The sequence below is a fragment of the Berghia stephanieae genome, chromosome 1, assembly GCF_034508935.2.
Source record: "Berghia stephanieae isolate SIO BIC M18660-M18661 chromosome 1, UCSD_Bste_1.3, whole genome shotgun sequence".
Taxonomy (NCBI): domain Eukaryota; kingdom Metazoa; phylum Mollusca; class Gastropoda; order Nudibranchia; family Aeolidiidae; genus Berghia; species Berghia stephanieae.
Window position 1 is genome coordinate 9,345,546 of NC_088360.1, and position 18,517 is coordinate 9,364,062.

General features: G+C 35.7%; 1 protein-coding gene across 10 annotated transcripts in view; it reads left to right on the forward strand.

Annotated features, from left to right (window-relative positions):
• LOC144967468 (uncharacterized) overlaps window positions 1-18,006 on the forward strand; it is a 97,062-nt gene extending 79,056 nt beyond the window's left edge. For 6 of the 10 annotated variants that reach the window (XM_078904773.1, XM_078904818.1, XM_078904809.1 and 3 more), the window contains 10 exons: window positions 1,664-1,768; window positions 2,551-2,584; window positions 3,815-3,903; window positions 4,286-4,332; window positions 4,862-4,935; window positions 7,208-7,333; window positions 9,635-9,723; window positions 11,947-12,049; window positions 14,150-14,186; window positions 15,810-18,006. In XM_078904773.1, the coding sequence (XP_078760899.1) occupies window positions 1,664-1,768; window positions 2,551-2,584; window positions 3,815-3,903; window positions 4,286-4,332; window positions 4,862-4,935; window positions 7,208-7,333; window positions 9,635-9,723; window positions 11,947-12,049; window positions 14,150-14,186; window positions 15,810-15,876 (771 nt within the window). In that variant the 3' untranslated portion in view covers window positions 15,877-18,006. Of the gene's footprint in view, window positions 1-1,663; window positions 1,769-2,550; window positions 2,585-3,790; window positions 3,904-4,285; window positions 4,333-4,861; window positions 4,936-7,207; window positions 7,334-9,634; window positions 9,724-11,946; window positions 12,050-14,149; window positions 14,187-15,809 lie in introns of all 10 variants that reach the window. The other 4 variants (XM_078904754.1, XM_078904799.1, XM_078904783.1 and 1 more) reach the window with 1 other exon arrangement.
• The last annotated feature ends 511 nt before the right edge of the window (window positions 18,007-18,517 follow it).

The following is an 18,517-nucleotide window of genomic DNA, read 5'->3' on the forward strand; positions in this document are numbered from 1 at the left end:
TCTCCAGATTTATTCAACCTCTATAGTGCAATGATATTAAGAGATATCGAACATAAGAAGGGGGTGTGTATTGGAGGAAAGAATGTAACAAATCTGAGGTATGCAGATGATACGGTTCTACTGGCAGAATCTGAACATGAACTACAAGAATTACTGGATGTTGTAGTCAGGAGTAGTGAAAATATGGGACTGGAACTGAATATATCTAAAACAGAATGTATGACGGTATCTAAAAATAATAACCCACCAGCCTGTGTAATAACAAGCAGAGGACAAACAATACAACAAGTTGAATGTTTCAAATATTTAGGCTTCAATGTAACATCCAATGGAAAATCAGATTGTGAAATAAAGAAAAGAATAGGTATGGCGAAGAATGCATTCAACCAGCTGCATACAATTATGAAAAAACAGGAATATTAGCATGAAAACAAAAATCAAAGTCCTGGATTGCTATGTACTGTCTGTGCTGCTATATGGTTGTGAGAGCTGGACCATAAACAAGACCATGGTTAAAAGACTGGAGGCAGTGGAAATGTGGTTTTACAGAAGAATGATGAGGGTGTCATGGATGGAAAGGAAAAGAAATGAAGAAATTTTAGAAATGGCAAACAGAAAAAGATCACTGATAAAAAAATCATCAAACGCCAAATGGAATTTTTAGGACACATTATCCGCCACCCTGGTTTGGAAATACTCGCCTTGACTGGAAAGATGAATGGAAAAAGAATAAGAGGAAGACAAAGAATAACGTATTTGAAAGGGATAAGAACTTGGACAGATGAAGCTGAGAAAGGTGGCGCTGCTTTAATAGAATTGGCAAGAGATAGATCAGCTTGGCGGAAGATGACCTCCGACGTCTGCTTCAGATATGGAACTACATGAGAATGAGAATCATTTCTACTGTTATTCTATTTAGTAAATTGTATCTATATACTAGTTTGTCCACATGAAATCCTAACATATTATCTTGTGTTGTAACACAACTTCAGAGAGAGATGAATCACGCACAGTGACAGGTTGTTCTCCTTCGAGAATTTTCGGTTACAATTGCATATAGAAAAACAAGTTTCATTAATTCTTTTCTATGTCAATCACGCCAAATGTGACAGATGTTGAAGGTAACATTAATATGCCTGGGGATAGCAACAATAGTGTTAATAATGTCCCGTGGTTAAGGGAATGCTTTGATCTAGGTCAGGGTTGTATGAATTAAAAATGGTCACACGCCAATTGGTTCATTGGGTTTTATATTTGATTATAGAGTTGGCCAGGTCATTAAGTGTATAAGGGTCGTCTTATATTCAAAAGGGTGTTAGGTTTTTGTTTATAAGTTTCAACGTCTGTCTCTTTTGCAAGCCAGAACTAGTTAGCTTCGATCATATTTTAGTGAACCTCAATTCGTCATCTGGTCTGTCTGGGAAAAATATGACAAAAAATACATACAAATGTAATGTGAGTGTTACGTAACCCCCCCCCCCCCCCCCCCGCCTTCCACCCCCCCGTCCGCCCCTCCAGTTTGATAAAATGTATTCAATCCCCCTTTATGTCTGTCAAGGGAAGGAACTGGCATAAAAAGTAATGTTATACAAGTTATAATGAGACTATGGAATAAGAAAAGAGAACTTTAAAAAAAAAAAGTATAATTTTGCTTTGATTTCAGGCCCGTCGGCGGATAGAGCAACTTCGGAGGGAGGCTGAAGAGAGAAGAAGAGAATGGGAGAGAAGGTTACGAGAAGCAGAGAAGACTAAAAATAAACCGGAACCGGTAAGGTATAAGATAATGCAAATGATGAGCAAGTGACTCTATAGCTTCCATATTATTATATTGACTGAAGAGGTTCCTCGAGATAAAAAAAAAAATCTTTGATTTGAAACCAGCGAGGAGAAAACAGTGGTTTTACGATAGAGTTGGTTAAAGCAGCCAAGGCATCACTGACTGGGAAGCGAAAGGTCCCATCATTAAGTGAGTCAAATAGGATTTAGTAGTCTGATGTCTCTTCTGCTCAGCAACGGGTAGCTGGGTTCTAAACAAAGAAAATCGGTACTTTTTATTCTTCATGCTGGCTAGAACATTTTCACATGTCATGTGATCAGAATGTAAAAAAGTAAAAACATGATCCGATTTATAATGTTTTTCTCTTCTAGATACACTTTTATGCTCGTTGGAGAAGTATTTCATAAGGGGGTCCGCCATTGTTCCGATATTTTAGAACCAGTTGCTAAGTTACTATACGTCGTTACGAGGGAAGTGACGTAACCACTGATGAAGCCTATTATACCAGCGTAATTTGCACATATTGATGCTCACATTGCAGTTCGCATTTCATCAGCAGATCATATTTATAGTGCATCAACATTCAAATTGTATGTAAGCTTAAACGCAAAATAGCCGCTAATATCGCAGCTTTGATCAGTGTGCTTTTAACCGTTTTACATCTTTGAATGTAAAACACGCCTCTTATTAAGTCGTATAACCATAATATTATGAAATATGGATATAGTTTTCAGTCGTCAAATCAAATCAACCTTGTTTTCATTTTCTTTCAGGCAAAAACAGACGTCGTTGTTGTCCGGCCATCAAGTAAGTATATAGAATTTTATCTTTATGAGATGCAAAAGGCATTTGCTCCTTTACGTTTTATTCAGAGCCATGTTTGAAACAAATAATAGTGATAGCCCTATTCTGCATAATAAATGACGGGAATATATTTTGTCGACGGTATAACCAACTGCGATTCTGCAGAAACCAATAAACAAGAGAAATTACAGTATATGTTACATCTCGTCAATATGGAGTTATTCTGGAATGGAAAAGATGAAGAAACTGGACTTGCAGATCAGAATTAGAAAATTTAACTGTCACAAAATTTAAGAAAGACCTCGGACCTACTCAATAAAAGCATTTATTTAAACTCAATTAAAAATTAATTTACGATCACATTTTGATCATCAGGCTCATCCCGAATGTGACCGTTTAGAGGCGTTGGTTCACACGGCGTTGGGTCACATGCGCGGTGATTTTAAAACACAAAGTCATTGTTTGAAAAAAGAAAACATTGGTCGATTGTGGTCACGCTATATTTTATATCGCTCTGAATGCGACATTTTGGACAGTCTCAGAATACAACTAAAAAGTAGATGATTTTTTTATCTCCTTAAATTGGTTCCTTTTGTCTTAGTTTATCTCACTTGTTTCATTTCCAAATAGTTACAAACGCTTATTTTCTACGATACTCTTAAGAATTTGAAAGAACTTGATCTCCTATCATCATAGCTATCTTTATTACATGCCTACAAGCCGAACTGACTGGCTTTTCAATTTTAAGCGTTTATAACACTGTTTTGGTTCTTTGATGAATAAAATCATATTGCTACAATAATATAAACGCCACACCCATTTAGAGCTTCACAAAAAATGGTACATTATATTTCAAAATCTTATGAGGCCACCATTTTGGCTTATCTGCATGTATTCATGATAGATGTCATGTATCTCGTAGTTCCGACCAACCAGAATATAGACACTCATTTCATAAATTTTTGCTACTTGCGAGTTTGTTGGGACAATGTAATTCTGAGCAATACTGTATGATACCTATTGACAAAATTGTAAGGCCACCAGATACGTTGTTTGGCGTGTGCTAATAGTGGTTATGGTTCAAATTATACATCAATATCTGCATTGTTACTGCTTAAATAATGTATTTCACCACTTAGCTACTAGATGATTAGGTCACAACAATTTTGCCTATCCTGATGTGTTCAGATATTATGATGTGAATTTTAGATTATTATTCCACCTATCTCAAAGGTTCACACTTACTAGCAGACATGGAGGAGATGAGAAGGCGGATGGCGGACGAGAGACGAAAGATTGAGGATCTGCTTAAACTGACATGGGTAATTCTTCTTTCAGTAGGAAACAATAGGCTTGGCGTCACTTCTCCCTGACTTCCGGTTCTCAACTCCTTTGTCAACAACTGCAGTCATTCATTAATGAGCTCAATAGTGTCCACAGTTTACAGTTCCACTTTAAATGGGCTCTAAACACAGGTTACATGAGAACTATATGCCATTATGGAAAATATTTATTTAATGATCTGAAAACCGGAAGCTCAGGGAAATGTGACGTCACACTGTTATTCCCTATCATTCAGTTTTACATATTTACCTTTTGTAGTTTTTAAAGTCTCATTCTGTGTTTATTCGTTTTATATACATTTGGTTCAAAGAAAACACAAGTGCCACACCATATAATTATGTCAATTCTTTTGAATTTCAGAGAGTACCGGATTACACAGAGGTCAAGGTGTTGAAGCGACCTCCTCCGTAAGTTACAATATAGCTGTCATGAAAATGATTTCTTCCTTATTTTCATGCGAGAAATAAATTGACCTTGATATCTATTGCTGTTTTTACTTTAAAACAGATTTACCTCTAAAAATCGTTTTGTTTGTACCATACAGTTAATTTTTCTTTTTTTCGGATAAAGCCTATAACTTCATTCTAAGCAGAAGAAGACTGACTTTTAACAAATGATTGTTTTTCAATTTTCCCCGCAATAATTTGGTAATTTTTTTACCTTTCTTCTCACTTATCCAACCAATAGTGTTTGGGCGCTGGGTTTTTAAGTCTGGTGGAAAATACTTGTAATAGACTTTTCGACTTATCTAAATGGTAGCACACGCAATTTCTACTGTCCGTTCAATGCTACAGATACTGGCAAATGACAATCTTCTACGAACTGCTTTTTTAATGATTTGAGAACAATTTATATTATTTCCCTCAAAGCCTGCTTCCATCTTTGTATTTTGTTATGTTTAACATGTAAACAAAACTGCCGTTCCTTCTTTTCCAGGCCTCCGACACCCGTTGACGTTGACAGAGCTGATGCTGCAAACCTCCAAGAATTCCAATATCTCAAAAATAAAGGTACAGCCTAAATGCGTTTTGAAAACGCCATAATCTCAAGTCATATAATTTGTCCTTAATGTCTCATTCGTGGTGTTTGTTGACAAAGGGGAAATCCGAAAAGTCCATATTATTATTCGTAAAATTAAATTGAAGATCCTAATCCATTTTATTGTTGTTACACTTTTCGAACTTCAAGCAGCAAATTTGCATGTTATCAGATAAATGATATTTGATATGTTAAATGTAATAAGTTTTACTTTGTGAAATGTGGGACAAGTGTTGAGATAATAAGGATCTACAATAGGTTATTAAAAAGCTACATTTTCAGTTCCAACATGGTATCCACTGCTCATCAAAATGATATACGATTAACGTCATTTTGCTTTTTCATGGACTTTTCACGTTTATCAAACTGATAATTTATACAAATTGATCGACATTTAAGAATGGTTTTGAGGACTTGAAATTGATTAAATATTTCTTTTTGGATACATTTTTGAGTTGGGACGTATTATCATCTTTTATTTGAATGTCTCGGTGTGACTCTTTTCTCATCGATCGCTGAACGTTTTTGCTATCTCCATATTATTCAAAACAACGCAAAGAAAGATGATTGCCATCTTTTAAAAAGCAAGGTATTTGACATTATGGACTAGGGGTTCTTTCAAATAAGATAAATTGAAGTCAATGAATATTAGCTAAACAAAATTTGGTGACCTAAAAGAAGAATAAATTACGCATTTTTCAATTTATAGTTTATGCTGGTGAATTCAATACAATCGGAGATATTTAATAGGCGTCAAGACTTTTTAGACAAGCCTCGTACAACACTTCTTTATGATCATCAGCCAGCTGTGTGACCACGCCATATAATTTTAAATGTTTGCTGTAAAGTAATAAAACGTGATATTTCCACATGGCATTCCATCTACCTTAAACCATCACCACTTCATTCAGTTTCCACAAAGACAGAAGTAACAGCGATACAACACAGGCTTCATGATTTAGTACCACATTTCTTACTTTGTATCACCGATCAGCCTACAACCTCGTAATCTTAAAGAACTATGAATTCAATTTTTATAATGTGATATTTAAATGGAGTGTTTTTAAAACTGGAATAGCTTGAAATTTATTCAATTTTTATTTTAGTCATGTCCTGCTTAACTTATAAAATTTCTTTGTTATTTATATTTAAGATAAAGGAAGGTTGAATGTTTTATGGAGAGTTCATTTGACTGTGACGAATAATAAACATCAAGATTGAGTTTGACTGTAAAGGACAGAGGTGTATTGATAGTGATTTGCCTATTATACTTTGGCCTTGGGGACTGACATGGTATATCTACTTCGCTGACATATATTCTTTTCATATTTAACTGTTCTTATTTCATATTTAAGTATTTCAACAGTTATTGTGGAGATATCTCCATACATATCAACAATATTAATTTGTTAACATAGAAGCCCATGTTTGAATGTTTCATGTTTGCTAGATATCTGTATAATGTGAAGAGACTGCTTTAGTTCAATCTATAAAGAGGGAAACCATTTGATCATTTCGCTTCAAGGCTGATATCTGGCCAAGCAGATTCACTCCGAAATATCAAGGTAGAAGAAGAACGTTCTTTGTTTTCACCTTCGAACGATGCTCTTTGCCGTTAGGTATTATAGAAAGTAACTAATTTAAAACTAATGTATATTATGTCGGTGGAGGTCAATCGCCACTGAGTCAAGGATTCAAAGCCCGCTAGTTCAGGAACTTGGAATGTTTATCATGACTCCTTAATAGTAAAGGCTCTGTCCTAAACAGGGAATCACGGCAGCTCAATCTGTTGACCACTCGAATCGCATTGAACTGGACACTTTAAACCGACAAATTAATCATTCATTCCTTTATCCACTCATTAAGCAATTAAAGATACTCATTCACGTAATTATTACCAGTTAACTGCCGTAGTCTAGAAAAATTGGTATTTAAAAATTAGGTAAAAAAGTTCTTTCTTCAAACATCGATCGATTTAGATGAACCTCATCTTAGATCTGGGACGTTCTTGCCAATTTCTTTAAATACGAGTGTTGATTTATTTAATTTTTTTGGGTTTTTTTTTTTTTTTTTTTTTTTGGGGGGGTTTTTTTTTTTTTAATGAGTACGCAATTAACTGATTAAACGAATCCGAATGACATCCTTATTCCTGTTCTCTTGGTGAAAAAGTTAAGATGAATCTAAGGTTGCAATCCCAGTCTGTAAATAGTTCATTAAGGCCCTTCATACATCTTTTGATGGCAGATGTTGATACACGCCAGTACTTCAGACAGATGTACCCTGACTACCCACACACAAACAAAAGGCTGGAAAATCAACAGGTCGCGTTGCTACGACAACAGGAGGACGCGTTGAACAAGCTGACTTACAGTAAGTAAGATTTACTTTTTACTTGGTAACATTACTGAAAAGGACCCATAAAAATAAAATAGAATGGAGTTATTTTATCATAAAATGCTCTTTTTTGTTGTTGTTTCAAAATTATAGATATAACAAATGAATGATCTTGAACGTTTCCTTGGAAGGTGTGAGATACCGATTGTTCACCTACTTATGATAGAATTGATAAACGCTGTAATTACTTTATGTTTTACTTTATAGGGAAATGAAACTATGAGGAATCAGAGACTTCTTGTAGTAGAATGTTTGAAATGGACATTGGTTTCCACAGGATTAACATGTTAAAAGGCTTTGTAAGCTTTGATTCCTTACCTCTCTCTCCCCTCAGTGGTCCAATTATGCCAAATGTTGCTTTCATAGAGTTCACATCGCCGGATATTTGTCTTTTTGTATTGGTATACTTACACCTTTTCTCGCAGCCCATGAACAGGTGCTCATTCATACATGTTTTGAGTGAATAATTTTACGTAAAAGATTTTGATCACATCCTGCACTGCAATTAATTGCTCCATAAACTTCAAAGTTTATAAAGTAAGCTTTTAAGAAAATGACTACACCAGTATACCAAAAACATATAAGTTTTCATGTTAATCAATAAGTCTTGGATATAAGAACTTTTGACAAGCTGAAAAAGAGGAAGGAGGGGGGGGGGCATTTAAATCTATCGAAATGTAAAATACAGTTCTGTTCTGTAGTCTATCCTATCCATTAAGGCCCTTGATTTCCTTCTTGTGAAACAGACAGAAGCAATTGCTTGCTGCCCTCTGGATATGACGTTAGTCTATGGCAAAGTACTTTCCGTCAGATCTAGCAGACCCAGCTACCCAGACAAGGGTGACAAGGGTATCGGAATAAATCTCGGCTTTCCTCGGGATCGCTTTCGGTCCCTTCGCGAGTAAAGCGAGTACTCTACCGACTATACTATTGGGATCTCTAAAAATAACAGTTCCATCGCCAAAACTGATGGTAATGCGTAACAGAGTTCATGTTTTAAAAACTTGAGCTTATATATAGCGCAATATCAACTGAACATGCTCAAGGTGCTTTACAAGGGTTCCCTGGCCAACAGCAACATTTAACATGTAGGACGAGACATGACTCCCGTTAGGCGATAAAACATTTTTTTTCGGACAAAGACAACAATGTTAACGGTCAGGTACTCATTTTTACACCTGAGTACGACGAGAGAGTGTGAGTTAAGAGTCTTTTCCAAGAACTCAACTATGCACCGCTCAAAGTGGGACTCGAACCCAGGACCTTCCGATCCAAAGGCGAGTGCCATACCACTAGACCACATAGCTGCAGAAGGTTAGCCTCGCATAAATCATGACCCACCTCGTCAACCTGGTATTCTGTCAGAATGAACTGGATGGAAAAACTGGGTTTTATCTTAAAATTTTCCAGAATGAGAAACGCCAGGCTTTTATGAAGGTCAAGAAACATATCTCAGTTTCATCAATAAAGCCGTTTGCTATAACTCAAATAGTATTGACTTAATGAAAATCTACCAAATTCACTCCCTTGATTTGTGGACAACGTAATTGGAGTCAGTAGTCTGATGTCACGCCACCCGGCAACGGCGGCCATCTTGGTTCTAAACAAAGAAAATCATTACTTTTTATTCTTCAAGCTGGCTAGAACTTTTCATGTCTTGTGACCAGAATGTGTAAAAGTCAAAACATGATCAAATATATGGGGTTTTTTCCTCTGGATACGCTTTTATGCTCGCCGGAGAAATATTTCATACGGGCGTCCGCCATTGTTCCGATAGTTTAGAGCCAGTGTTGCTAAGTTACCATGCGTCATTAGGAAGGAAGTGGCGTTACGACTATTGAATCCTTTTGCGAAGACCTTTCCACTCGGGACTGGTATCCCAGCCATTATTATAATTCTCACTAATTTCTATGAATCAGACTATAGATAGAACGAAGATGACGGTACTTTTTATTCTTCATGCTTGGTAGAACTATTTCACATGTTATGGGGTCAGAATGTATAAATGTCAAAACATGATCAGATTTATAAAGTTTTTCTCCCCTAGATACACTTTTATGCACGTAGGAGAAGTATTGCATAAGGGCGTCCGCCATTGTTCCGATAGTTCAGTACCAGTTGCTAAGTCACTATGCGTCATTACGTGGGAAGTGGCCTCACAACTGTTGAAGCCTATTGGCATGAAATTCACATATGAGCACCGATCAACACCGTTTTGAGACGATTGGTCACAATTGATTCTGTAAACATTTTTTTTTTTGCTACATTTATCTGCAGAGAAACCGCCCCCAGGATTATTCCTGGTAGAGAAAGGCTATAAACGACCTTCTTGGCTGGACAAATCGCCCACTCCCTTTCCCCATAGGGTGAGTAATATGTAGTATAGCAATGCTTGATGTTGAATATGATGATGATGATGATGATGATGATGATGATGATGATGATGATGATGATGATGATGATGATGATGATGATAACGATGATGATAATGGTGAGTATGATGATGATGATGATAATGGTGAGTATGATGATGATGATGATAATGGTGAGCATGATGATGATGATGATAATGGTGAGTATGATGATGATGATGATGAAAATGATGATGATGTTGGTGGTGGTGAATATGTGGTGATGATGGATATGATAACGACGACGACGATGATGATGATGATGTTGGTGGTGGTGAATATGTGGTGATGATGGATATGATAACGACGACGACGATGATGATGATGATGATGGTGATGATGATGATGATGATGATGATGATGATGATGATGATGATGATAATCATGATGATGATGATGATGATGATTACAATGTCGTGTTGCGGGTTGTGATTGTTACGATTACAAAAATAGCAATAGTAGTAGTAGTAGTAGTAGTAGTAGTAGTAGTAGTAGTAGTAGTAGTAGTTGTTGTTGTTGTTGTTGTTGTAGTAATAGCAGTAGTAGTAGTAGTAGTAGTAGTAGTAGTAGTAGTAGTAGTAGTAGTAGTAGTAGTAGTAGTAGTAGCAGTTGCAGCATCATAGTGATAGTATGCATCCATTACAAACTGTTGATTATTAATAACCGCTGTAAAACATTGATTGCGATCAAACGAGATCAATACAAAACGTTAAATTATGAACTGCAAACCAAAGTTAGCTGCCCCCACCTCCCGTCCCCAATCCTCTTCATATTTCCACACGATCTCCTTCATTTTTAGTGTTATATATCATAGGCCCATACAAAAAAAAACGGAGTAGAGAGGGAAGGGGAAGAAGGAGGGGAAGTATATCGATATCAATATTGGGTATTTATTGGTACCAATGGAGTTCATAGCCCGTTTCAGGTGAATGGTTAAACCGGTTTCTAAGGCCAAATCGATCAACTTCTCAACTAGGATTAATTATGAAATAAACTTGTTTAAAAGAAAAATCAAAGACCATAGTCTCTCATTTATTTTACGTCAATTTATAAAATGACCTTTATCATTTAAATCCTAGGTATTTGGACCAAAAGAAAAAAATGAAATAGATAAAACAAAATAAAATCAAGGCTTGACCTTAGGATGACTTAATTAAATTGTTGGCTATTATCGTGTGCAGGATAGGGAAACCTTTTTACTTAGAGCACTCTTTCTATTATGTAAAGTAAGAGATCTGGGGGGAAAGCCTGCTCTTTCGTACGTGGGGATAGTAGAAACTGTCTTGCTTTCGTGGTAATAAACGGACAGCGACAATTCTACTCCTTAAATCGACGTGAACATGATATTGGCGGCTTTGATAATCGGACGCGGTTTAATTGTTTTTGTTTGTTTTGTTTTTTGTTTTGTTTTTTTTTCTGTTTTATTTTTGTTTTCGGGGTTTTTTTTCGTTTAGTCTTTGTTTAGTTTTTGTTTTGAATTGTATTTTTCATTTTCTTAAAAATTTCCTTTTTTTCTGTAAACTGTAACGATTTTAACGTTAATGGTCATAATAATACCAATTTACTTTGGGACAAACAGATGGATTAGCCTCGTTAGCTTGTCTAGAAGGACACAGCCTAAGTTCCTGATCTAAAATAAAATCTTCTCGATTATTCCACCGCACACAAATTGCCTGTGGTCAGAATGATTTTACTTTATAATATCATGTCGATCGATTAAAATGACCCACGTCATGTGAGGATATCTTAAACCCAAAACTTATTTCCGGTTATTCGTCACTGACAGATTTTGTCGGTGTAGACGGAATCTAAGTTATACATTTCTGGGTGCCACCCATCAAATAGATGCTCAAAAAAGAGGTGCCATGATTTTAATAATGTACACACGATAATAAAGTATATTCTTTCTTTCAAATAAGCTATTTATAGTATGTAATATGTACCAAGTTGCCGCAGTATACCACAGATTATGTAAACAGGGATTGACGTCATAAGGTTTTATATAATTTATATCGGATTAGCCATAAATAAGTCTGGAAGATCAATTAATTTGTTGACGAGATACTGAGAATTAATGCAAAAAATGGATGTTATTGATTTTGATGTGGGCTACTTTTTAAAGGACTTTATTACTGAAATGTAGATTTAATAATGCCTTGTATGTTTCTTCTTACTCAGCTCCGGCAAAGAGACAGGCTTTACACAACCCAAAGTCTTGGTGCCGACATAGAACGTATCTATAGGAAGAACGAGAGACGGGAACGGGACGTGGAGCCACAGAGTAAGTACAAAGCCATCTACTGTTCTGCAATACTCTAAAAATTCACGTAATTAAAAATTTTGGCCAGAAAACATGTCCTACAAATATCGATCAATTAAAAAGACCGTCAACTCGGCAAAAACTCTCAAAACCTGGGACTTTACAAATACCAGGTTTGTGAGTATTTGCAAAAATGAGGATTATTTTAATCGTTCGATATTTGAAGGTGGAGTTTTCTGGCCAACTTTTTAAATACGTTTATAAGAGTAAGACACTGTTGTGTCGGCTTTGATTATTTATTGATGGTTGAACTATTGACCCGTTCTATATGGTGGAATAATATTATTAATATGAAATTGGTTAGGATCAACGCGTATAGATGGCAGTTGTGATATAATGGACTCGTTGAGCCATCTTGGACCAATACCTCATATAGGTTAGGCGATAATGATAGGGATAATCTTCAATTATACACGACTATATGACATTGAAAGGAATATAATGGTCTTCGGGGCAATTAGGCCCACGGATTCGGATTTTATTCCGGTTATTTACCATTAGTGGGACAGTAATTGTGATTCGTTGATATCATTTATGTAAAGGATAAAATTGCAATACTAAGTACTTTCTGCCGGAAAAAAATCGACCACGCTACTCCTCTTTTGGCAACTTTGCACTGGCCCCCGTCAAAGGATGGATTGAATATAATATATAACATGTCGATTACTGTCTTACAGACCCGATTAAAAAGAAGTCAAATTCTCGCCTCTTCAGGAGCCCCAGCGACACCACATTGTTAATCGTACCAAAGAAACATTTCAAAACTTTCGGTGATTGCTATTTCAATTTTTTTTAGCCCAAAAGTCTGGAACGCTCTGCCCAGGAAGACCGGGGAAAAGCAAACAATGGACAGATTCAAAACGCATCTTAACGCATTCTTATTTGAAAAATAACAGGTCTTATTATGTAATCATGTAATCTGTTACGTTAATTATGCTGTGTTTTATCATTTTATTATTATTCAATGAAGTATATTTTTATTGTATAGCGCTTTGAGATGCAATTGCAGAGAATTGCGCTATAGTAAATGTACATCATTATTATTATCATTATTCAGAGGTTTGAACCATTCTGACATGATACGGTTTTGAGACGGCTGGTCACAATTGAATATATTGATCCGAATAGAGAGCGTAAGCTATGATACCTTGGCTACTCCGTGAATTTTACCAAAATTCATGGCATCGTGACCACATTGGCAGTCGATATTTCAAGGTCGTGGTTTGTGCGTTATCGACCATCCTGTATGGCTCTGATTTATTGATGGTTTAACGATTTATTGGTGAGATATCTACAGACACAATCTAGCGGTGGTTCAGAGCAAATGGGACCATCCTATAAGTACATATTTGCAGGTCTCATAGCCGAACACAAATATGCACTTTTGGTTTAACATTGTGATTGAGAATGGGTTACTTTAGTTCTAGGGTATGCTCATTACAACATTGAATCCATCACAGTTTGGATTATTGGACTTGTAAATTATCGTCGGACCTATCTCATTAATCTAGTATTTTGCTGAGAAACAACAAACTGAAAAAATAAATAAATAAAGCTATACAAAAGCCTTGTTAAATTAGTGCTTATTTACAACTGTGGAACATGGGCACTAACAAAAAGCGAAGAAGATAAACTAGATTCCTTTCATCGGAAACAGCAGCTCAAAAGAATTCTAAATATCCAATTCCCAACAAAAATAAGTAACAAATCGCTGTACATAAAGAAACACCGCTATCGGTTCAAATTTTAGACATGAGCTGGAGACTATTTAGACATATCTTAAGGAGAGACAGAAATATTCCAGGTAATAAGGCACCGGCGTTATTCATAACACCAAGCGGACATAACAAACATTCATTCGGTTTGTTATTTCATCACATTTAAGCTTCAAATTCATGTAAATCTAAGAAAATTATTGTGCCAATTAACGCTAAACATAAAGTTTACATTTCAATTTATCTCTTGGATGGAAATTCTCAAAAAGTAGAAAAATTGACTAAACGAGTTTTGGAAAACCAGCCTTCATTCTAAAGCATCGTGTTGTTTTTTATTAAATTCCAGATGATGGTTTTGACAGCTTCAGATTAAGAACAAATAGGTAAGTAATCTGTTTAGGAATCCTTGTACTATGGTCTGTCGTGTAAAAAGCCAACCATTCATTATACTTTTTTTTTTTGTATACGGCTACGTGGTCTAGTGGTATGACACTCGCTTTCGGATCGGAAGGTCCTGGGTTTGAACCTCGCTCGGCCCATAGTTGAGTAATTGGAGAAAGCTCTTTACTCACAATCTCTCACCATACTCCGGTGTAAAATGAGTACCTGGTCGTTAACAGCGTTGTCTTTGTCCGAAAAAATTGTAATATCGCTAAAAGGCTTCATGTCCGTCCTACATGTTTAATGTTGCCGTTGGCCAGAAACCCCTTGTAAAGCGCTTTGAGCACGTTTAGTTGATATTGCGCTATAGAAAAAAAGCTCAATTTAAAAAATAATGTTTGATCCTTCTCTTTAATTATTTTTCTTAGATGGCGATAGTGGTAGAACTAAATACAGAACTGTACATTTGAATGTCATTGAAAGACGGTGTTTTAAGTTAACAAAAAAGTACAAGCCTTCAACTTCAACTCAAATTGATTAACCATAGACACGATTCATAAAGAGCAACAGGAGTTTTACCGTTTCTATCTTTCTTTCACTGCTCAGTGTTGAGCACTAGTAAGTATAGATAGAATGCGCTTGGCCAAGGAGTTCACAACATTGCCATCCGGAAGTATAACGGACCAACACACAAACTCTGTGTAACCATGAACTTTTATAGTCTGGTTTATACAGTTTAGTGAGAACAACTCACAAACGCGGATGGCAAAAACAATAACAAAGGCCTGAATGACGTCATCTTCGAACTATCTATAGTATGGAGGTAGAGGAGTTTGAAGGATAATCTTGATTTAATTTTTTTCCATTTTTTTTAATGAGCTTTGATTGGGTATACAATCAGATCTTGAGCCGATGGGAAGTAATTAAATGTAAAATATATTTTATTAATACAAAGAATAAGTACACAAGAGTTTAAAATAAGATTGGTTAAAGGATGATGATGATGATGATGATGATGATGATGATGATGATGATGATGATGATGATGATGATGATGATGATGATGATGATGATGATGATGATGATAACAGAAAGTGCAGACCAAAATAAAATCAAAAAGTATATTATTATTGATATCTATGTTGTGGACGATTTTCACTTTCTTCGCACATTTGGTATAAAGAGATCATAATCAGACAATGGTAATTCATGGAATGCTCGCCACCTACTTGTGCGGCTATGTGGTCTTGTGGTATGACACTCGCATTCGGACTCAAGAGGTTTGAGTTCCACGCTGAGAGGCGCATAGTTGACTCTTGGAAAAGGCTTTTTGTTCACATTGTCTCAACATCATCAAGTGTAAAATGTCTGGCCGCTAAATCGTTGTCCTTATCGGAAAAAAAATAATAAAAGGCGTTACTCCTCGTCCTTCACATCAAGTGCTGTTGTTGGATAGGGTCTCCTTGAAAAGCGCTTTGAGCACTTTTAGTGAATATTATGCTATATAAACACTCAAGTTTCTTTTTCTACATTATGGACAGGAGAATAATTAATATTTCAATATAACTATCCGGCCTACTATAAAAATTCAATTTATATAACTTTGATATTTCTTGTTTCTTCAGGCCATCCTCTACAGAAACCCTGGCTGATGATACATGGCTGCGACCTTCATCAACACAAACGCTGTAACTCTTAATCAAGTCGTTATGCTCTTTTGGGTAGAAAAAAAAACAGACATTCATTTGAATAGCGTTTGAATAAGTGGATGGCCTAGATTCTACAAATGCCTGTGCGTTCATTGATTGGAAAACAAAACGGACGCCCATATAAATAACTCGGATCGACGCGTTCTATTTCAGGTCTGATAATCTAAATTGTTATGGGCCCATTAATGTAATTGAATTTTTTTCATATCAACGCAAAATATTGCCTGTTACAACATTGTTAAATCAAGCCCATACTTGAGTTCGGTTATCAGGCCTGCAAGTATATGCACGTTAGCTCGGATGATTTAAACAATCATAATAATAATGAAACACCAATTAGAAACCTAAAAGATTTATACCAAATAAATAAATAGATTAGGCGGTCGGGATGTAGAATTGTTCATATTTACAACACACAAACACACATACACATCATAAACAATCCAGCGATCACATATACGCACAGGTAGGCAGAGTTTTGTTTTTCAATGAAGAACAATAATACCATATTCTCGTCAGGTCAACTAATTATCATCTTAAATATGATAAAGAGTATTTTAAAATGCAAATTATCTTTCATTGAATGAATAGTTAACAGTTTCTTTCATGTTAATTAACCTCATATTGAAACTTTGGACAATATGTTTAAGGAATAAGATCTTACTAATACAACCATGGGGAATTTGACTCTTGCATGAGCAACAACAAAAAGCCATTTCCTTTCGCTTTCGCTGTAAATGGCATGCTGTTTTCTTTGACCAAAAAATAAATACAAAATATGATATAAATAGTTCTATGGTGGTTAAACTAATATAGAAGAGTTGGTAGAAACAAAGGATATGATATTATCGGATATCATGTTACAGAAACTGTGAGAACACTGACAACGACGGTTATAATAATGTTAATAGATGTAATGACTATGTTACTTAGGATAAGAATTTTAAAATTATGATGACTGTGATGATGATGATGATGATGATGATGATGATGATGATGATGATGATGATGATGATGATGATGATGATGACCATCATGATTATGACGCCACGGCGACGACGATGTTGATGATGATGATGATGATGGTGGTGGTGGTGGTGGTGGTGGTGGTGGTAGAGAAAGTGGTGTTGGTGATAATGGTGATGAGGCCAACGACAACGACGACAACCCTTGACATCTTGATGACTGTGGTAATTACGACAATGACGATGATAATGATGTTTAGAACGATATTGATGACGGTGATACATTGTCGTGCAATTTAAAACATCTTTCTGTGATATTTATAACTTGTATCTATTAATATCTATGTATATATTATATTGACCATAATATAAATTCAAGGACTGCAGTTAATATTTTGTACCATACAAATGTTAAAGTAAATATTTTAAAAAATAATAGTTCTCATGTCACACTGGCTAGAGTACGGGTGTGTTAATAGAATAATAATTTAAACATTGGACCAGTCAGGATAATTTGGTATTATGCAGGAATAAAGCGGACACTATAAACTGAATTAAAGAATAAAATTATGTCCGGTATTATGACACTGACAGTATGTCCAGTTTAGTAAACAACATTTACTCTCGTTGATAAAAAAAAAATATGGATTAAATGAATCTTTATATATAGAATTATTTATCATGGGTTATCTCGAAACAAATGCCTATATCTATATATATCAAGCATTATCTGCAGTACAGCGCCGCACAATGAAATGAGCAATAGGGGTTGAATTTCTTACTTAAGGATAATAGTAACAGAAAACGAGAAGTCGAGAGAGGGGTTTGAACCCGGCTCATATAGTCTGGGTGTGAGTGAAAATGTTGATCCACTCGACCGCTTTGCCCCAGATTTCAATATTAAAAATTGATTTTGTTTTTAAATTTTCGGTGCCCGATTCATTCGTTACATAATACCGAATTGAGGCGACGGGTCACGTGTAAGCGTATGTGATAACGAAGAGTATGTGTGTGTGTGTGTGTGTGTGTGTGTGTGTGTGTGTGTGTGTGTGTGTGAGATGCAATCAACAATAAGATCTATGTATTTAAATATATCTTTAACATTTATTTTTAAAAACTTAAATAATAAAGGATATACTATAACCACCCGTCTTTGTTCAATTGTATTTTTATGTAACTTTTCTTATTATAAAAACTCAGTAAGTGAATGGATATGACATAGTCTTTATTTAAGTACCTATCTACGTCAAAAATGACTGAGGATATGCAACAGGATCGCAACGGCCGTGTCATCTCATATCCACTGTATGATCACGCTCAAAGTGTCTTGATAGTAGTTAGTAGCGTATGGCTACACCTCCAAATTCTTTTCGTCAACCCAGCTTCGGAAGTCTTCCTCCGCCCTAAGAACTGTTTCATATCCACCTGCAAGATTAGTAACTGGACAGCGGAGGTCGATGTGATCGCAGGTCTCTGTTGTCTTGAGAACTTGCGATACCCACTTTTACATGGTTCTTTTCTTCTTTTTTTAAGAAGTAGAAATCGGCCAAATACTCGATTGATTTATTGGTCTCTTGTTTTGATTCATTTTGTTTTGCTTGTCTCTTTTGTTTGTTTTGTTTTGTTTAACTAGACCACCCCTATCTATTATTATTTTCT